The sequence below is a fragment of the Giraffa tippelskirchi genome, chromosome 1 (genome assembly GCF_054371585.1).
Source record: "Giraffa tippelskirchi isolate mGirTip1 chromosome 1, T2T-mGirTip1v1.2.pri, whole genome shotgun sequence".
NCBI classification, from domain to species: Eukaryota; Metazoa; Chordata; class Mammalia; order Artiodactyla; family Giraffidae; genus Giraffa; species Giraffa tippelskirchi.
In genome coordinates this window covers 193,787,453-193,809,221 of record NC_137275.1, presented here as the reverse complement: position 1 = coordinate 193,809,221, position 21,769 = coordinate 193,787,453, and the positions used below count along the sequence as shown (strand labels likewise).

The window sequence follows — 21,769 nt, the reverse complement described above, 5'->3', positions numbered from 1 at the left end:
AGATCAATCCTGGGTGTTCATTGGAAGGTCTGATGTTGAAGCTGAAACTCCAATACTTTGGCCACCTCATGCAAAGAGTTGACTCATTGGAAAAGACCCTAATGCTGTGTAGGATTGGGGGCGGGAGGAGAAGGGGACGACAGAGGATGAGATGGTTGGATGGCATCACCAACTCGATGAACATGGGTTTGGGTAGACTCCGGAGTTGGTGATGGACAGGGAGGCCTGGCGTGCTGCAGTTCATGGGGTCGCAGAGAGTCGGACACGACTGAGTGACTGAACTGAACTGAACTGATATGTAGCTACCTAACTTCCAATTTTTAACCTCCAGTCCAGACTACTGTCTTGAACTCTGATCTCATATATCCAACTTTACCCTTCTTAGTTGTATCCCTAATAGATATCTCACACTTAATAAATCAAAAAATGAACTGCCATTTTTCCCTTAAACTAACTCAACACACACTCTTCCCCTTTTCAGTTGATGACAGCTCCGCTCGCTCAAGACAAAACCTTGGAGTTGTCCTTGACTCATCACTTTCTCTCACATTCTGCATCCAGTCTGTCAGGGAATCTTAATGGCTCTCCCTTCAACATAAATCTGGAATCTGGTCACTTGTCATCTTTCTCTGCTGCCAACTTTGTGTCACCATCATGTCCTCCTCTCCCTTGAACTCTCTAGATTCCTGGGTTAGTGCACTGGTCTCCTAAGTGGTCTCCCACTTCTACCCCTGCCCTTCTATGATCAATGTAAAACCCAGCAGATAGAGTGGTCTGTTTTAAATTCCAACTTACTGCTCTGCTCTAGTGACTCTCTTCTCACTCCGAATATGACCTAAAGTCTATCGTGGTCTGTAGGCACCTATATGCTCTGATTTCTGTCACCTCTCTGACCTCGTACCCTGCCTCTTTCCCCTTGCTCCCTCTGCTCCAGCTGCCCTGGCTTCCTTGTTTCTGGATCACACTATTTTAGCACATTCGCACTTGCTATTCTGTCTGGGACACTCAGATACATATATGGCTCCTCTGCCACCTCATTCAGGTTTCTCCTCAAATGTCAGCTTTTCTGTGATGCCCACATTATGACTTTCCAATTTAAAGTTGCAATCGCCTTGCACCCAAATACCCTTACACTTCCAGTCCCCCTTACCTTGCTGTATTTTTTTCTCCAGGCATACCTAATGCCTTTTAATACACGATATAATTCACTTATTCTTCTTTTGCTGTTGTCTGTCTCTCCTAGTCCAGTTCCATAAGGGCAGGGATCTTTTCCCTGATTTGTTCACTGATGGTTCCTGGGGTCCTAGAATACTGCCTGGCACATAGTAGGTACTATATAAATATTTAATGAATGCATGAATGAAGTTTGAGTAAGTGCGTGCATGTGAAAACTTTTGCTTCTGAATTTTGTAGTTACAGTTTTTAAAAATTTATAATAGAAATTTGAGAAAATAAGTTTATTAATGGTAATTTTTTTAATTTTTAAAAATTTATTTTGAATGGGAGGATAATTGCTTTACAGTGTTGTGTTGGTTTCTGCCATACAGCAGTGTGAATCAGCCATAAGTATTCATATGTCCCTTCCCTCTTGAATTTCCCTCCCAGTCTCCCCGCCCTATTCCCACCCCTCCTGGTTGTCACAGAGCTCTAGATTGAGCTCCCTGATTGTATATTTATTGCTTGTAGCTTTTCTTATATCTTAAGTTTCAGATGGGCTTTCTTTTTCTAAATTTTCAGCTTCAGTTGTGGAGGGTCAAAAAGGTATCATTCCTCGTGCTATCCAAGAAATATTTCAAAACATCTCTGAAAAGCCTAGCATTGACTTTAATATAAAAGTGTCTTATATAGAAGTATACAAGGAAGACCTAAGAGATCTTCTGGAATTGGAGACATCAGTAAAAGATCTTCACATCCGAGAAGATGAAAAGGGAAACACAGGTGAAGTAGCCTACTTAATTAATAGCCTTCATTAGCAAATGAATATGATCTAGTTCAGTTTCTGGACATTTTCCAAGGATTCTTTAAAAATAGACATAGAAACAAAATGAATTTGTTTTTACTTTTAAATGGAGTAACTTACTGATTACCAGTAGCAGCTAATTCACCTAGGTGAAAAGTAGAAGTTCAGACCACTTGGTAAGATGAAGTTATTAAGTTGTAATTCAAAATATAGCTGACCCTTGAACAATGTGGAGGGGGTTGGCAGTTAGGAGTGTTGACCCCCTATGCAGTCAGAAATCCAAGTATAACTTACAGTCGGCTTCTGTATCCATGGTACTGCATCAGCAGATTCAACCAACCTCAGATCGTGTAGTACTGTAGTATGTTACTGTTGAAAAAAAAGCCACATATAAGTGGACCTGCACAGTTCAAACCCATGTTGCTCAAGGATCAACTGTATTTATTTCCAATAATTTGCCCCTTTCCTGGTCTGACTTAAGAAAGACTATGACATAGGCAAAATTAGTTTTGTACTTTTTTTTTTCTCAAGAGTTACCCTGAGATTGGGGATGGCTTCTCCCTTTTGTGTTCATCCAAGTTGATCCAGAACTGTCCTTTCTGCCTTTCTGATTTTTGTCCCAGCACGCCTATTGCTTCCTCTTTTTTTAAAAAATTTTAATTTAGAGTTTTTATGTATGCTCCTTCATACTGACATTTATCTGTTGTTTGTTGTGCTTCTCAAGGTCTGACTTTCTGTGCTGTCAACCTGTTAATCTCATTAAATGTCTATTTGTTTGGAAATAGGAAAAGGTTAGAACGGGAAGGTCAAAATACAAGTATTTTAAAGAATAACACTTTCCACTTTTTTGTTTTAAAAGATAATATGTTCAACATAAGACATTTAGAAAACATAGTAAAGTAGAAGGAAGAAAGTTAAAGTTTAGAACTCAATTTTGGTGTGTTTTCTTGCAGATTTCTTTCTCTGATTTTAAAAAATTACACTTGCAACTCCATGTATCATATTATATCTTATATTTTTACTAAATATTTATATTGTAAGAATTTTACATCATTAAATACTTTTCAAATTTATGACTATGTGGTAATTTTATCTTCTGAATGTACAATCTATTTGACTAACAGTCTGTTGTTGGACATTTAGGTTTTGGATTTTCCCGATTATTAGTAACAGTGACTCTTATTGCATGTCTTCTGCTAGAAAACACATCTAGTAGAATTTTGCTGGAGATAAAGGATCCTGCCAGAGGAATGATTGATTCCCTGAGGGATTTCCTAGTAGTTAGGAAAATAAGATGGTTAGCTCCTTCAGTAGCCTGCAGGGGGCAGTAAAGCTTGCCTCCTTGTAGGCCCTGTCTTTGCAGCCCTGGCATTCCTGAGTGTTTGAAGGAATTGGTTTTTGTTTTGTTTTTTAGAAAGAAAACATACATGGTGCTCTGTGGCCTTATTAGATAATTTTGTATAGTTTATCCTTTCTGGACAAAATTCAGACTGATGTTTTGAGCTTCTGCATCTTATAAAATGTAATTATTGAATGTTTTTATCTTATATTAAAAGTTACAAAAATAAGACATGTTTGTTGTAAAATAGAGAGTACAGAAGTGTACACTGTCACTCCTGATAAGCTTAATGATCAAAATACTTCATAACTGGTAGCAATCCTGCAAAAATTTTGGTAGAATGTAAGTCTTAAGACAAATTGCTGCTTACCTTATAAAATGTCCCACTCACAACCCAAATGCATTTGTTTGACGTGTGTATTGAGTTTCTCTGTGTCAAGTGGTAGTTGGTATCTAGCCTAGATGCTGCACAATTAGCATCACCTTGGAAATCTGTTTTTTTTTTTAAGCATTTTTAGTTTATTTTTTTTGGACTGTGCTGGTCTTCATTGCAGCATGCAATCTTCTCTAGTTATGGTGCAAGGGTGACATGTGGGATCTAGTTCCCTGCCCAGGGATTGAACCTGGACCCCTTGCATTGGGAATGCAGAGTCTTAGCCACTGGACCACCAGGGAAGTCTCACCTTGGAAGTTTTTTAAGAAATATTGATTTCTGGGCCCCACTTTTCACAAATTCTGATGAAGTAGTCTAGGATAGGGCATGGGTGTTGGTACTTTCCCTTTTATAAAGGTCCCAGGTGATTTTCAGCTGGGTTTGAGGACCATAGTTAGTGCCAGGCTATAGCCTAACATTAGAAAACTTTTATAAAAGTTATGCTATGATTTATGTTTACAATGTCATATTTTATAATCACCATAGTTGAGCACTCCCTGTTGTAGTATAGGTACTTTAGAAATTTAAATGAACTGGGCTGTTAAGAAGAGTTGTCATGTTGAAAACAAGGCAAAAAGATGAATATTGTTTCAAGAAAGAGTGACATGTTAGGATCTGATTAAAGAGGAAGCATGGTGCTGTAACTTGAGCACAGATTTATTGCTGTGATTCAAATCCCAAATCTACTTACTCCTTTTTGAAATATTTTTGGATATAAACAAATAATGCATGTAGTAAGCTTCGGTTATTTTGGGTTCTATTCTGCCATTGAAATAGAAGCTTTTTTGCTTTTTTTGAATTGCCTTGCACTCTGATGTTACATAGGGGAAACCTGTTCTTTGGAATGAATAACCAGCTTTATTTATACTGAAATTTTCATTTATCACTGGTTATGTGCCCCAAAACCTTAAACCTTAGGATGGCTTGAATATTAAAGAAACTCAAAAGAGACTGATTTCTTTCAATTAATTTACTACTGATTAATTCTTTTGAGTTATATAGATAATTAATCTATAATCTTTTAATCAGTATATTAGGCTCTACAAATCAAAATACTGGAATAAAGAATTTTTCTTTTGTCAGCCATCCTAAAGAATTGAGTGTGATTCAAAAAAAAAAACACCCCAAATTGTTCAAAACATACACACGTATATTTCATCTTTTAGAATTTAAACATCAAAATGAATGCCATCTATTAAAATAATCCTGTTAGAAGATTATCTAAAATTATTTAATGATGTTGCTGATGTTACTTTTTTCTTTTAATGCTACTGATTTTTTTTTAAAAAAAGCTTTGTATTGAAGTCTTAACTGATTAATAAACAATATTGTGATAGTTTTAGGTGAACAAGGAAGGAACTCAGCCATACATATACGTGTATGTATTCTCTCCCCTGGATCCCATCCAGGCTGCCATATAAATTGATCAGAGTTCCATGTGCTATATACAGTAGGTCCTTGTTGGTTATCCATTTTAAATACAGATACTGATTTTTTTTTTTGAAGGGCCTGTCTTAGCTGGGCAGCTTAGCAAATGAAAATTGTTGTGTGGTTAACTTAACTCTACTGTATTTTGATTACAACTTGTTTTACAAACTTGCTGTTGCTATTTTAAGTGATTGTTGGGGCCAAGGAATGCCAGGTGGAGAGTGCAGATGAAGTGATGAGTCTCCTGGAGATGGGAAATGCAGCCAGGCATACGGGTACAACCCAAATGAACGAGCACTCCAGTAGATCACACGCGATTTTCACCATCAGCCTTTGTCAAGTGGACAAAAATAGAGAGGCAGCTGAAGATGGATCATGGCATTCCCACCGGCATATTGTCTCAAAGTTCCACTTTGTGGATTTGGCTGGATCAGAAAGAGTAACCAAAACGGGAAATACCGGCGAACGTTTCAAAGAATCCATTCAGATCAACAGTGGGTTGCTGGCTTTAGGAAATGTAATAAGTGCTCTTGGGGACCCACGCAAGAAGAGTTCACATATTCCATACAGGGATGCTAAAATTACCCGGCTTCTGAAAGACTCCCTGGGAGGCAGTGCCAAGACCGTCATGATCACTTGTGTCAGCCCATCCTCCTCAGATTTTGATGAGTCCTTAAATTCTCTCAAATATGCCAACAGAGCACGCAACATTAGAAACAAACCCACCTTAAACTTCAGCCCTGAGTCAGACCGTATGGACGAAATGGAATTTGAGATTAAGTTGCTTCGAGAAGCTTTGCAAAGCCAGCAGGCTAGTAGCAGCCAAACTAGCCAGATCCATCAGGAGGGGACTCCTGATAAAAATAAGATCCATTCTCTTGAGGAGCAAGTCACTCAGCTACAAGGAGAATGTCTGGGTTACCAAAACTGTTTAGAGGAAGCCTTTACCTTCCTGGTGGATTTAAAAGATTCTGTGAGACTAAACGAAAAGCAGCAACACAAACTGCAGGAGTGGTTTAACATGACCCAGGAGGTCACCTTGTTCAGAGGACACCGGGGCATTGGAAACCTGGAAGAAGGACCACAGCATATTACAGTTCTCCAGCTGAAGCGAGAGCTTAAGAAATGCCAGGTACTTAGACACCACCTTAGTAGGTGACTTGTTTAAAGACTAAATTTATCTGGGCAAGTAAGAGTCATTTTGGGGTTTCAGAAGTTTTGGGTTTTTGGTTTTTTTTTTCAAAGAGTTATATGTAAAATCTCATTTGCCTTTACTCTGGTTTTTTTATCCCTTTTCTTTTCCTGTTACCCTGTTTTTTCTGTTTTCTTTTCCTCGTTTTCTTAGCTCCTCCTCTTTTTTCCTGATATTTTAATTTGTTGTATTTATTAAGTAGACCCTTGTGAACCTGGTCATTAATTTAGAGAATGAAAAGAAACACAGTTTCAGAAACAAAATTAAGTTAAATTTTATTGTTTTTAATCCCTCTTTAGGTCAGTGCTTTTTGAAAGAAAAATACCTCATCTCTTGAGTTTGGAGTTTTGATTCTTTACACAAATCATCATGTTTGATAATATTTAAGGAATGTAGCTATGTACATGTATACATATTATATATATGTTAAACTAAGAATTACAGTTCTCTACTTTTCATTCATAAGGACATTTACTATTCAAGATTATGTGTCATTGGGGAAATAATGGAGAACAGATATGTCTATTTATGCTTATGTGGCATTTGCATTCTGGTAGGCAAATGGATATTCCACCATTTTTTTAAAAAATAGGAAAACATATAGGTAATAAGATAACTTTCTAGTTAGAAATCTTTCTTCAGTATCTTTTTTAATGTGTATTAGGAAGAAACCTCTATTACAGCAATTCTTGAACTTTTTTCTCACAAGGCTACTTTCTTCAAATTGAGGTCCCCTAAAGATCTTTTGTTGATGTAGTTTGTATCTATTCATATTTACCATATTAGAATTAAAACAAAAAATTTAAACTATTAGTTCACTCAGAACTAACAATAATAACCCAATTAATGTTAACATAAGGAGCAGTTTTTCATGAAAAGTAACTATTTCCAAAACAAAGAATTTAGTAAGAGTAGAATTGTTTTATATTTTTGTAAATCTCTTTTCATGTCTGACTTCATAGAAGACAGGTAGATTCTCATATCACTCAGCATTCAATTTGTTGCAATATATTTAGTTGAAGTGTGTGAAGAATATCCAGCCTCATTTAGATTTGTAGTTGGAGGGGAAGAATATATTAGTGATTTTTTCAGGTAATTGTGAATATCCTTTGATAGTACATCAAAACTCAACAAGTAGAAATTTCCTAAAGGTTACTTGTGATGTGGGGTTTGAAACCATTTTGTTACATTAAAGTTCACTGATTTTTATCTTACATTTTGAATGGATCTTTTATCCACACATGATTTTGAATCAGCATGCATTGGACACTTGAGAAATATTTGTTTACTAAGTTATGAAGATTTTTCAGTGTTAACATATTCACAATATAATATTAAAAAAACACATTCATTAATTTCACCTCTGATCTCACCTCCTGCAGATTCTTTTAAGTATTGGGAGCTGTCAAGTTTATAGTAGCAGAAATGTTTTCCAAAATTCTGATTTTTGTATGAAACTTGAATTTTATCATTTGCAGTAAATACTGTTAGTTGCTTTCCTTGAAATGATGTCCACACCCAAGTGTGAATAGCTTATCTGTTCTTTAGAGTAAAAATAGCACCTTATGAAAATGTGACTAGTTTAGCTTGTAACTCAACAATTGCACAAGATTTTTTGCACCAGGTAACTCTCACCCTTCAGTATACAGAAGAGCTACTTTATGCCTGCCCATTTTGACACATAGAATACTAAAAAAAAATGTTCATGTGCTGAGATTTAATAAAATCATTTTTATTGCTTCATCAAGATATTCTTAAGTGATTCTCCATCCCCTCATAAATACCTCTTAAGGGACTTTGTTGCTTTTTTCCTCCATGATTTGAACACAGGAGCAGTATGTGAACATGAATATACTCTACAGATAAATACTTTTTAAAAACACTTTTAAATAAATAATAAACAATAAAGCTGTAGTTTATAAAGTATATGTAACAACACCATATGCAGCACTGAGAGAACAATTACATTGTAAGCTCTCAGATTGACAATTTATTGCCCAGAGCAGAGGATATGGGCTAATGAGAATTATATTTTATTTTAAAAAGAGAAAAGTCATAAAGGTCACATAAACATATAGGGTTATTAGGACCATCAGGGTCATGCATCCTGTCCTTATTTGGTCATTCGAACATCCCAAGCAGAAAAAAGAAGGAACTTGCCCAAAGCCCCAAGGGAAGGCTGTGGCAAAAATCAAGGCTGGCCTCAGTCCATGGGTTCCCAGTGGAGAGGCCTGTGTATCTCCATGCCACCACCTGAGGAGTCACGTGCATGCTGTGTTTTTGAGAATTCAATTTTGTATGTAAATCAGCTACTCATTCTTCTCTTTTTCTGTGTCTTAGTGGAAAGAGCACAGGCTTTGGATCCAGACAGGCCCTGAGGTTGACTGTCAGGAGTTTGGTTTATCCACTGTGTTGTCCTGGAATGGTGTTCACTCACTAAACTTTAGTTTCTTCATGAAAATGTTTAGTTTCTTCAATGAGATATTTTTAAAATCCCAAGTTACAATCTAGTATAAAGTCGGCCCTTGACCGATGTTAATTTTCTATTTATTTAGTTCAAAATTTATTTTAAAAGTATTATTTACATATTCCAAGTTTATTTGGTGACAGGAATAATTCACTAGGAACTAAGAAAACTATATGTTTAACCATATTTCCAAACAGCTTCAAAATATATCTCTTTGTAGTGAAAGGGTGCAAAGTTAGCAAATGTTCTTCACTTAAATATCCATTATAAATATAGAGCATTCTTATACTATATAGGTCAATTTGGGAAATGTGACCCTTTTGATTTTTGAAGACCCACATTAAAAATCTCACAGCAATTCTAGAAAATTTGTAAACACCTCATTGAATGTACTATAGAATTTGAATAACTGGCTTCAGTCTTAAAATACAAGAAATAAAAATAAGGACTGTCTTTCTATCTCTTTGGTGACTAATTCTTACGTTATACCAGTGATGCGTCCTCTCAGCTGTTTCTGCCTTCCTTATAATAGAGAAACAAGAAAAAAAGGGTAAGAAGATTGTAAGAGTCATCGTCAAGCTGTCATTAAACCACAGTTTTTGTGGTATTGTGTGGTTTCTGTTGAATATTTTCCATGGTGACTCTCCCTTGTGCTTTCTTTCCCCCCTCCCAGTGTGCTCTTGCTGCTGATGAAGTAGTATTTAATCAGAAGGACTTGGAGGTGAAGGAGCTAAAGAATCAAGTGCAAATGATGGTGCAGGAAAACAAAGGACATGTTGTTTCTTTGAAAGAGGCACAAAAAGTGAATAGATTGCAGGTAGAGTTAATGTACCTTGCTCTGTGTATTTCACTGAAACAGTACCTGACTAAAATAGCATTGTAAATGATAAGTAAGAATGTTTGCAAAAATAGGTTTCAGTTGAAGAGTTCTGAACACAAGCACCTAAAAGAGTTATTACAGTTTTCCCCTAAATTGATGTGAAGGGAAAACATTTTTATTGTTAGCTTGACTTATATTTCACAAATATAGAGCCTAATACCCAGGAATTTAATTTGCAAGTCATCTTGTAGTTATCCTTTCTTTATACTTTCCTTTCTGTTGTTTGCCAGAGTAATAGCCAATGGGGTATTGTTAAGTGTTGGAAGGTAAACACATCATTTAAAATTTTGATTTGTTAGATTACTGTTTTATACTCTGTCAGTGATTTGCTCATTTGGGTGGCTAAATCTTTCAAATTCCCTATCTTAGCTTTTCTGTATTAATATGGATGTGCCTGCAGTGTAACATGGTATGTCCCTAAGTATTGGGTTGGCTAGAAGTTTAGTTTGGATTTTTCCATAAGATATTTTTGGCCAACCCAATATTATACACCCTGGCTATGAACCCTCCCGTCCCCCATACAGTTCATTTCATTTAAAGCCTTTAGCTTCCTATCAGGGAGTAACTACTGTCCTGAATAATAATCTGATCTCTGTCCATGGGATTCTCCAGGTAAGGATACTGAAGTGGGTTGCCATTCACTTCTCCAGGGGATCTTCCCAACCCAGGGATCAAACCCAAGCCTCCTGCATTGAAGGCGGATTCTTTACTGTCTGAAAACATATATAAACTAAAATGTGTTGTTCAGTGAATTATCACAAAGAGAACAGCTAGGTAACCACCACCAGTTCAAGAAACAGCAAACTGCTAGCCCCAGAAGCCCTTAGTCTTTCCTCGGAGAGAGCGGCTCTCCTAACTTTGACAGTGATAATTTCCTTGCTTAACTTTGTGGTTTTACTATGTATCCTTGAACTCTGCAATTTAAGTTTTGGAATTTTTATAAATTTAATCATTCAATATACATTCTTTAGTATCTGCTTGCTTTTACTGAACATTTTGTCTATTCTGCTTCATCCACGTTTTTGTGTGAAGCTGTAGCTTAGTTAGTTTATAGCTGCATAGGATATCATTGTATGACTATTTCACAATTTATTTTTCTTTTTACTGTTGATAGATTTTTTTTCCTATGAATTTTCTCATACATGTCCCCTGGTGCACACACACATGCATTTCTTTTGGATCTGTGCCTAGGAGTTGAATTGCTAGGTCATACATAGGGTAGGCAAACCTTTAACTTTAGTAAATAATACCAGACTTGTTTTCCAGTTTAAACTTGCACCAGCACTGTATGAGCATTCCTGCTATTCCACTCGCTTGCCAGCATTTGTTATTGTGAATTTTTTAGATCTTAGGCAACCTGGTAGGTATGTAATGTTATTTTATTGTATTTTTAAAAATGTATTTCTTAATTTAAAAAATTTATTTATTTATTTATTTTGGCTGTGCTGGGTCTTTTTTGCTGCGCACAGGCTTCTCTAGTTGTGGAGAGTGGGGGCTACTCTCTAGTTGGAGTGTGTGGGCTTCTCATTTGCAGTAGCTTCTCTTTTTGCAGAGCATGGGCTCTCGGGTGCATGGGCTCAGTAGTTGTGTATGGCAGGTATGTAATGTTATTTTATTGTGGTTTTAATTTTCGTTTCCCTGATGGCTAGTGAAGTTGGGCACTTTTTCATGTTTTTTCTTTTTTTTGGTCTTTGGGTACCTTCTTTTTTAAAAATTATTTTTGGCTGCACTGGGTCTTCGTTCCTGCAACTGGGCTTTCTCTAGTGCTGCAGGGGCTACTCTTCATTGCATGAGGGCTGTTCTTTGTTGTAGTGAGGAGGCTTCTCACTGCAGTGGCTTCTCTTGTTGTGGAGCATGGGCTCTAGGCACTTGAGCTTAGTAGTTGTGGCATACGGGCTTAGTCGCTCCGTGGCATGTTGGATCTTCCCAGACCAGGGATCGAACCTGTATCCTCTGCTTTGCAAGGTGGATTCTTAACCACTGGACCACCAGGGAAGTCCTTGGGTACCTTCTTTTGTGAAATGCTCATTCAAGTCTCTTGCTTGTTTTCCTGTTGGACTAAGTCTTCCACTATTATGTTTGCCTTTCACATTTAAGCTCTATAGTCCAGAAATTGATGCCTGTCCTTGGACCAGTGTCACATTTCTTATTTACTGTAGGTTCCTGATAAGTCTAGGTATTCTGTAGAGCAAGGCCTCTGCTCTGTTTCCCTCCTCCCCAAGAATGTCTTAGTTGCTCTATATAAATTTTAGAATCAACTTTTCAAGGACCACAAAAAAACCCCACACTTCTTTGTGATTTTGTTTGGGATTGTGTTAAATCTTTAAGATACATTTGGAAATAATCAACATCTTTTGATCATGAGTCTTCTCACTAACCCATGAACTTGGTATATTCCCCCATTTACTCATGTTTTCTTTGTTTTTTCTCAGTAATGGCTTTTTTGTGTTTATGTTTTTGTATTGAACATCTTTTGTTAGATTCATTCCCAGGTGCTCTATTTTTTTATGTGACTATGAATGGAATCTCTTCAGATTTTCATTTTCTTAATTGTTTGTTGTATGTGTAACTGTATTGGTTTGTGAATGTTGATAGCTTATACCAAGCAACTTGATAAAATTCATTTTTAAATTCGGATATTTTATGTAAATTCTTTTGGATTTTCATTTATAATTGTGTCATCTGCAAATGATGACAATTTTTTTCCTTCATGATCTTTATGCCTTCTTTTTTTTTTTTTTAACCTTTCTTCATTGACTTGGATATTCAATACAGTATTGAATACAAGTGGTGATAGGAAATGTTCTTGTCTGGTTTCCATCTATAAAGGAAAAGCTTTCACTGTTTCACTATTAAGTATCATGTTTGCTGCAGGTATCTTTTTATTTATTCTTTATTAAACCAAGGAAAAATTCTTTGCTGAGAATTTTTATTATGAACGGATATTACATTTTATCAAATGATTTTTCTTTATCATGATTTTCCCATTTTATTCTGTTAATGTGGTGAATTGTAGTGATTTTTCCAATTTTTACACCAATCTTATATTCCTGAAATAAACCTTTTTTTTTTTTGGTCATGACGTATTGTTATGCTGGGGGTCCCCAAGACCACCCTCAGGTTGGATGCTGTACTTGGAGGACTCAGCATACAGTTTGTGCTCATACCTAAGATTTATTAGGCATGGGCCTAATAAAAGAAAACAAAGGGAACAGGGGCATAGAGTGAAGTCCAGAAGAAATCAGGCACAGGCTTCCAAGAACTGTCTCCCAGTGGAGTCACCCACATGTACTTAACTCCCCCAGCAAAGACTGTGACAACTCACGTGACGTGTTGTCTACCGAGGAGACTCAGGTTTTATTGAGAACTGGCCATGAAGGCATTCTCTGACCAGCATCTACCAGAATTCCAGACTAGCAGAAGGAAAGGAAAGCAGGTGTTCACCATAAACCACCTTGTCTGCACAAACACTTTGAGCACAGTGAGCCACTCTTACTCGATAGGGTATTGGGAACCCTGTTAGGATCCGAGTTCCCAGACACCAGCCAATGAACAACCTCGTATGCAGGTCCTTCAAAGGATAGCAGTCAAACCTTCTGTGTTAATTAACTCTTTTCTACAAATGTCCTTGGTTTGGTTTGTAATTATTTTGTTTAGGATTTTAGCATGTCTATTCATGTGTATATTTTCTTTTCTCAAAATATTCTTGTCAGATATTGTAACAAATTAGGTTAACCTAATAATATAGTTTAGGTAGCATTCCTTCTTTTTCTATACTTGGGAAGAGTGTGTGAAGAATTGGTGTTATTTCTTCCTTAAATATTTGGTTGAATTCACTTGAAAAATATTTGGGACTGGAAAATTTCTCTGTGGAATGTTTGATTATGAATTCAGTCACGTTTTCCTTTTGCCCCCTTTTTGGTAAGGTCTGTTATTCTAAGAATGTGACAGCTGTTTCATATTTCAATAAATATGTTGAAATGTTTATAATAGTCTCATCTCTTTAATGCTTTTAGATGTGTAATGATATCCCGTTTTTCATTCTTGTTTATTTGTGCCTTCTCTCTCTTTTTTTTTTTCTTGATCAACTTCACCAGAGGGTTATCAACTTTTTTTAGTCTCTTCAGAGACTAAATTCTTTTTTTAAAATTATAATTTTATTTATTTACTTATTTTTGGCTGTGTTGAGTCTTCATTGCTTTGCTCCAGCGTTTCAATCTAGTTGTGGCAAGTGGGGTTACTCTCTAGTGCACAGACCTCTCATTGCAGTGGCTTCTTTTGTTTTCGAGCACAGGCTCTAGACCGCACGGGCTTCAGTAGTTGCAGCACCTGGGCTTAGTAGTTGCAGTTCCCGGGTTCTAGAGCACAGGCTCAATAGTTATGGTGCCTGCGCTTAGCTGCTCCCCAGCACGTGGGATCTTCCCAGATCAGGGATCAAACCTGTATCTCCTGCATTGGCTGGTGGATTCGTTACCACGGAGCCACTGGAGAAGCCTACAGAGAGCCATTCTTGACTTTCATGATCTTCTCTGGTATATGTTTATTTATTATTTAATTAATTTCTACCTTTATCTTTATTATTTAGTTTTTTTCTGCTTTTTTAGGGGCATAGAATCCTATGCTATGTTTCTAAATTGTTTAGATGGGTGCTCAGTTCATTGATTTTTAGCCTTTCTATATATTTTTAACCATCTATAAAGTATGCATTTAAAATTATATGTTTCCTCCTAAACTTATCTTTATCTGCATTCTTTATTTGGCTCAACATTTTTCCTGATTTTTATCGTGAGTTTTTTCTTTGACCTGTCGGTTATATAGTTATTTTTGAAAGATTTCTTTTTATTAATTTTTAGCTTAATTGCATTGTTGTCCATACAACTTCAGTTTTTTGTGTTGAGACTTGCTTTATGGCTCAGCATAAAGCCAGTTTTTGTAGATATTACAGATATGCTTGAAAAGAATTTGTATTCTGTAATCATTGGGTTCTCCTAATTCTGTTAATCCTCTTATTCAAATCTATATTTTTACTCACATTTTTGGTCTTTTTTTTTGTCCTATCAGTATTTTATAGGGATGAAAGATCTCTTATTATAATTTTTGATTTGTCTTACAAATACAATTTTTGCATTTTATATATATTGAAGCTGGGTTATTAAGTACATAGAAATGTAGAATTGTTACAGCATCCAGGTGAATTGACCTTTTTTTTTTTAATCTTTTTTTAACCTCATTTTATCTCCCAACAGTTTTTGCATTTAAGTCTATTTTATATTAACATAGCTATACCAGCTTTCTTTTGATTAATATTTACATGGTATCTCTTTTTCCATCTTCCCTTTAATCTTTCTTTATTGATTTTAGTTATGTTTCTTGCAATTAGCAGGTTAGACAATTTTACAGTTCTTTCTGGTAGTCTTTATCCTTTAATTGGATTTCGAGTTCATTTCTGAATTTAATATAATTACTATTATATTCTGGTTATAATCCCACCATTGTGGTTTTTACTTATCCTATCTGCTCTATATTCATTTTTCTCTCCTTCTTACCTTTTTTTGGATTTAATTGCTTTAAAAGTTGTACTTTCACTGTTTTTAATGGTTATCCTGGAGAGTATATACCATGCACCCTTGACTTAAAACAGTTTAATATTAATTGGTATTTTTACCTTTTCCCTGGAGAATAAAAGGACTCCATTTAGTATCCCCCTTCAACTTATATGCTATTGTTTTATATTTTAATTATCTGAATATGTGGTTTTTAAAATAAAGTTACATTTCATAGTTCAGCGTTAACACAGTGAAACTTCAGGGTTTGCTTTTTTATTCCCCTATCTAAACATTATAGTACATGTGAAGTATTTAAGGTGAATGACCTTTCTTTTTTATATAATTTTGTGCTTATAAAACAAAGCTTATATACTTCAAAATTTTTCTTTAGAGGATACACAGAAAGCTAAACCACACATAGTGTCTCTCTCTCTCAGACCCCATGCACCCATAAACAACTTACTCTGCCTTTGATTTCCAAGTTCTTTCTCCCACGACTCTCAATTGCCTATCTTCTATCTCTATGTTTGTGGCTTTCTTTTTCACTGAGTAAAGGCTTTCACTTCGCTGCACCTGTTACCACTTTCTGTCTCCTTTGCTGTCATCTTAGCTGTTTGCTGTTTTCTACACTTTTCAACTTTCTAGTCTTTTGTTACTTCTTGGATTTCACTCTGAAAGTTCAGACTTTTATAAAGATCAGCTAATCATAGTGCTTCAGGTGGGCAAGCTAACCAATCACAGTGTATGGGGCAGTATCTTGCACTAACTCATTAGCTGTATTTGTTCCTGTTTACTATTCAAAAGTTTTTACCACTCAGGACAATCCTAAATTCTTGTGAACAGCAGAAGGCTAGTCTTTGGGTTTTTTTTGTTTGGTTGGTTGGTTTTTAGAATTTTGGTTTTGTTTTTTCTTTGGCTGTGCCTTACAGCATGTGGGATCTTAGTTTACCGACCAGGGATTGAACCCGTGCCCTCTGCAGTGAACTTGTGGAATCTTAGCCACTGGACCACCAGGGAAGTCCCAGAAGGCTAGTCTCTGGATAAGTTAGGTTTTATTGTTTGGTTAAGGTAGTTGTGATTTTGTGATCAATGTACAATTTATTTTTAATCATTAACCCATACTGAGGCTCTCCATTTTTAAAATTCTTCTCTTTCTTCTACAAAGAATGAAAAAATAATAGAACAACAACTTCTTGTGGATCAACTGAGTGAAGAACTAACAAAACTTAACCTGTCCATGACTTCTTCAGTAAAGGAAACCTGTGGAGATGGGCCAGATTCCAGGATACTAGAAAAGAGACCATACACTGTACCATTTGATACTCGTTTGGGGCATTATATTTATAGTCCAGCAAGATTGGATTCCAGGAAGGTAAAGTCTAAGCATTAATTTCTTTCTTTTGAGGTTGTATACAATATAATGTCACAGTGTACTTATATAGTCTTAGCAGGTTTTTTTTTTCTGTTTGGTTTCATAGACTTTTGTGTATACTCTTTTTCTGTTTTTTATGTGTACTCTCTTTAAAATCATGCTTCTTTTCAATAAAATTAATGATTAAGAGAAGGTTTAGTTGTATTTGAAAGGAAGAGTTGAAGATAATGCTTAGTTAGATTTATCAAGGAGAAAAAAAGCTACTCTTTGCCATCATATAAATGTTTTCGGATATGACTAAGTCCAATATCTTCATAAATTTTTTTCTTGCTTTAATCACACCAAGTTGGAGGTATTTATTTTGACTTATTTAGTCTATTTTCAAAATGATATCCATGTATTATTCAATCTTGTCTGATATAATTGCTGCTGCTGCTGCTGCTGCTAAGTCGCTTCAGTCATGACTGACTCTATGCGACCCCATAGACGGCAGCCCACCAGGCTCCTCTGTCCCTGGGATTCTCCAGGCAAGAATACTGGAGTGGGTTGCCATTTCCTTCTCCCTCTGACATAATTAAGACTGTATAAAAATCAGTAGGAAGTTTCATTTAATTTTTAAATTTTACTTTATAAATTTTATTTATAAAATGTGTATATATATATGTGGGTGCACAGATTTCTCTTGAAAAGTCAAGATAAAGGAATCTCCACCATGGAAAAGACTAATTAACAGACTCGTGAATTTTGGTTTCTATTTATTAATTTTAGGAAAGGAAGTGATTTATTTGAGATCGATGTTTTGGATACAGTCCAAGAGAGAAGAAATGTGAGAAATGTCATAGACTTTGCAGTCAGGCAGGCTTGGGTGTGAACACCAGCTCTATGATGTATGCCTGGAGGGATGACTAAACCTGTGTGAACCCTAGGCTCCTTATCTGTCAGAATGGGGGACCTGTGAGGGGTATAGGGAGGACTTACATGAGATGATGACTCCAAAAGTGCCTGGCACACTGCGTCCTAACACATACATGTTTATTGGGTACCTCTCCTGTGTCCCAGGCTCTGTGACTCAGAGTGAGTAAGACAGACGCTACTGTTACTGTATAGTTTTCAGTTTTGACTGGTTGGATTTAAAATTTAAACTTTTGCTACTGTTAATTTCAGTTGAACTTTCTAGAGTTATTGATATTTTCTTTTGGTTGAATGGATGGTAAATTTTCATAGAACATTTAAGAAGAAAGATAAGTTCTTTATAGAACTGAAATTGGATATCTATTAATTCTACTTAATTATATATCAAATCTATAATTTTTTTTTTTTTAACTCTTGGCTAGTAATGTGAATTTCCTGCCTCTGTGCATTCTTTTATTTTATAAAAATAACATTTTTTTCTGATTATAAAAGTTAGACATTTATTATCTCTTTCAGTGTCTGTTTCTTTCTCTTTTTTTACTAGGCTTCCACACACACACACTCACACACACATTCTTTGAGGAGACAGCTACACAGGGTATTGAAAAGGAGCTAGGCCCCTCTGTTGTTTGATTAGACCTGAAACAGCCATGATTGGAATAAAGACTTCCACAGTTATTGTTTCAAATTAACAAATTCTTTTTTTTTAAATTTTAAATAATTTTATTACCCCCTTTCACTTTCAAGGGTTCTAGTTTGGAAAACATATTGTGTGGTTACCATAGCTTAGGAGAGGGCGGATACACTATAATACTTGTAGCTCCTCTGTGGTTACAGGTGATCTCCAAGTTTATGTGTGACCAAGAGGGATTAAAATGTAACAGGAAGAAAGAACCAGTGAATTTGCCAAAAGATTGCTATGACATGGAAGGAAAAGATCCTGACCAAAGACAGCCCCTTATGTTGACAAAGGGAAACACTTATTCCCAGTGCTGTTTCCTTCACTATGGATGGACATATGTATTCAAATTAGCAAATTCTTAGTTTTGTCTTTAAAATTTAGTGGCTTCCAGCCATTAAAAGCAAGGGAAAAGGGAGAAAATGCAAAGGTAATATAACCAGCAGTTTTGAGAGTTCTCTTTCTCCTGTTGTGTGTCCAGGACTCTTGGCCCCTCTCTTGCTTAGACTGCTGCAGCAGACACAAAGGCTAGTATGGGAAGACACAAAGCACATCAAGCCTTGTTCAAGTCTTGTTTCCTGTTCTGTTGTTCTAGAGTGAGAGGAGGGTTTCATATGAAATACCAAAACTAGCTAAATTAAGCCAAAGAAGACATCTGAAATACCGTTTCATTTTTTTCCTGGGTTTCTGTCTCCTTGGCAGAAGTTGGGCTAATATTTTCCAGCTCTAATATTTTCTTTAGGAATTTAGCTCTAATATTTTCTTGAAGTAAAAACAATCTGACAAGGGAAATATTTCCTCAACTTAAAATTCTCTCAAAGCAAAAGGGGGACAATGGCTTAATCAGTTTTAAAAAAATATTTATTTTTGGTTGTATTGGGTCTTCATTGTTGCACTTGGGCTTTCTCTAATTGTGGTGAGCAGGGCTTCTCTTATTGCAGAGCACAGGTTCTTGGCACATGGTCTTCAATAGTTGCAAGATGCAGGCTCAGTAGGTGTGGCTCGTGGGCTCCAGAGTGTGGGATCAGTGGTTATGGTGCACAGGCTTAGTTGCTCCGTGGCATGTGGGATCTTCCCAGACCAGGGATTGAACCCATGTCCCTTGCATTAGCAGGTGGATTCTTATCCACTGTACCATCAGGGAAGTCTTTGAATAAGTTTTTAAATTGCTTACAAAAAGAGTTTGATTTTATTTCCCATGGTTTAGTCGCTAAGTTGTGTCCAACTCTTGCGACCCCATGGACTGTAGCCCTCCAGGCTCTCCTGTGCATGGGATTCTCCAGGTAAAAATACTGGAGTGGGTTGCCATTTCCTTCTCCAGGGGATCTTTTCGACCCAGGAATTGAACCTGGGTCTCCTGTGTTGCAGGGAGATTCTTTACTGACTGAGCTGTGCGGTGCTGTGCTTAGTTGCTCAGTTGTGTCTGACTCTCTGCGATCCCATGGGATATAGCCCGTCAGGCTCCTCTGTCCATGGGGACTCTCCGGGCAAGAATACTGGAGTGGTTAACATACCGTCCTCCAGGGGATCTTCCCCACCCAGGGATCGAACCCAGGTCTCCCTCATTGGAGACGGATTCTTTACCATCTGAGCCACCAAGGAAGCCCACCGACTGAGCTGCAAGGGATATATTGGAGGGAAATAGTGAAACAATCTTATTTATTTTAAAAGCATATTGCTGAGACTTCCCTGGTGGTCCAGTGGCTAAGATTCTGAGCTCCCAATGCAGGGGGCCTGGGTTCAATCCCTGGTCAGGGAACTAGATCCCACATGCCACATTTAAGACCCAGTGCAACCAAATAAATAAATATTTCTTTAAAAACATTACTTATGTGTGTATATATATATATACATGTACTTTTTACATTTATTTTTAATTGGAGGAAAATTGCTTTACAATGTTGTGTTGGTTTCTGCCGTTCAACAATGCAAATCAGCCATGACTATATATATATCACCTCCCTCTTGAACCTCCCTCCACTCCCCTGATCCCGCCCCTCTAGGTCATCACAGAGCACCAAGCTGGGCTCTCTGTGTTACGTAGTAATTTCTCACCAGCTATCTATTTTACACATGGCAGTGTATATATGTCAATGCTATTATATTTATATACATATATATATACACACACACATTTTTTGTTTGTTAATAGTAAATTGTTATTTAGATGCAACTACTTGGGACACTTTTTAAAATATATTTTTTAATTGAAGGATAATTATATATATACTTTTATAGCTAGCTTTTCTCATCTAATGTATCACGAACACTTGACAATCATTAAATATTCTGGAATATATCATGATTTTGATGGGTAATAACATTCTAAATGCATGTCATTTTGTACTTTTTCCCGTTGTCACACATTTGTTTTCAACCATCTCTTAATCTAAAAGGTTTAACACCAAAATGGAATTTTGGGATTTATCTACTTATCTACTTAAGTAGAAATCCTAAAGAAATTGCCCCTCACAACTAAATATAATAATATAACTTATCAAATTAATAGAAAAAAGAAAAGAGTAAGGGGCTCATTCGTTTTAACAGATACTGGAAATTCATCTAATGAAATGTAAAATTGACCTAGATTTAAACTTAAGGAAAAAATGTAACAGAGGTTTCTGTTTTCTTAATGTGATTCAGTTCAGTCACTCAGTCATGTCCGACTCTTTGCAACCCCATGAACCGCAGCACGCCAGGCCTCCCTGTCTATCACCAACTCCCGGAGTCCATATTAATGTGATTAATATGATATAACTAAAGCCAAACGCCAGTGTTATACACACCAAAATGGTACTTTGGAAGGAAAATATTACGAAGCTGGTACCAGTCATTACTGAAGTTTAAAATAACACCACATACGCTGATGATGCTACCATTTTTCATTGACTATAAGCCTCACATTTTATTTTCACATTTTATCAACTATGATAGTAGGATATATTTTACAGTTGATGGTATTTCATAGATGATGTAGCTTTTCTTCTTTCTTGGTGATAAAAAAATAGTGATGTGTCTTAGCTGATGACGTTTTAGATTTGATGAAATATGGCATTATGAAAAGGAAATAAAAGCAGTAGGTAAATAATATCACTTTCAGTACTTGACATAATTGTATAGTAAGAAAACCAACTGGAATGTTCTTAAGGGATATATTTTTTAAACCTTATGGAATCTCCAAATTCACAAAAGTGGTAATACCTGTATAATCTTTTCTTTTTCCTGAATGAATTACATTTTTATTGAGTCACAAAATTCTTGTGCATTAAATCCCTTACGCTGAAGTCAGCTGCCTTTTTAGTTTTCACTAAGATTTTATCTTTCACACAATGGCCATTTCCTCCCCCCCACATCATTAATTTTGCTTTTTAATCACTTCTTTGCATACATGGTTGCTCATGATGAAGCAGAGCTGTGTGAGCTGTGTCTGCAGAGGTTCTCTTGGCAGGTTCCCTTGCCAACCAAACACTCATTCCAGCAAAACACACCAACTTCATAGTAGCAAAATGACAAATTACATCTCGTGAACCTTTGTGGAACTTTCAAATTCAACTACAAAAC

General features: G+C 36.2%; 1 protein-coding gene and 1 non-coding gene across 29 annotated transcripts in view; one reads left to right on the top strand and one right to left on the bottom strand.

Moving 5' to 3' along the window:
* The window catches only part of KIF27 (kinesin family member 27), an 80,948-nt gene that overhangs the window by 16,993 nt on the left and 42,186 nt on the right, over nt 1-21,769 (top strand). For 24 of the 28 annotated variants that reach the window (XM_081520874.1, XM_081520881.1, XM_081520851.1 and 21 more), the window contains exons 3-6: nt 1,738-1,938; nt 5,349-6,292; nt 9,493-9,636; nt 16,411-16,617. In XM_081520874.1, coding sequence (XP_081377000.1) covers nt 1,738-1,938; nt 5,349-6,292; nt 9,493-9,636; nt 16,411-16,617 — 1,496 coding nt within the window. Of the gene's footprint in view, nt 1-1,243; nt 1,326-1,737; nt 1,939-3,374; nt 3,483-5,348; nt 6,293-9,492; nt 9,637-16,410; nt 16,618-21,769 lie in introns of all 28 variants that reach the window. The other 4 variants (XM_081520976.1, XM_081520966.1, XM_081520844.1 and 1 more) reach the window with 2 other exon arrangements.
* Nucleotides 3,902-3,974, bottom strand: TRNAG-CCC (transfer RNA glycine (anticodon CCC)). Its single transcript has one exon. It is a non-coding gene; the product is annotated as a tRNA-Gly (tRNA).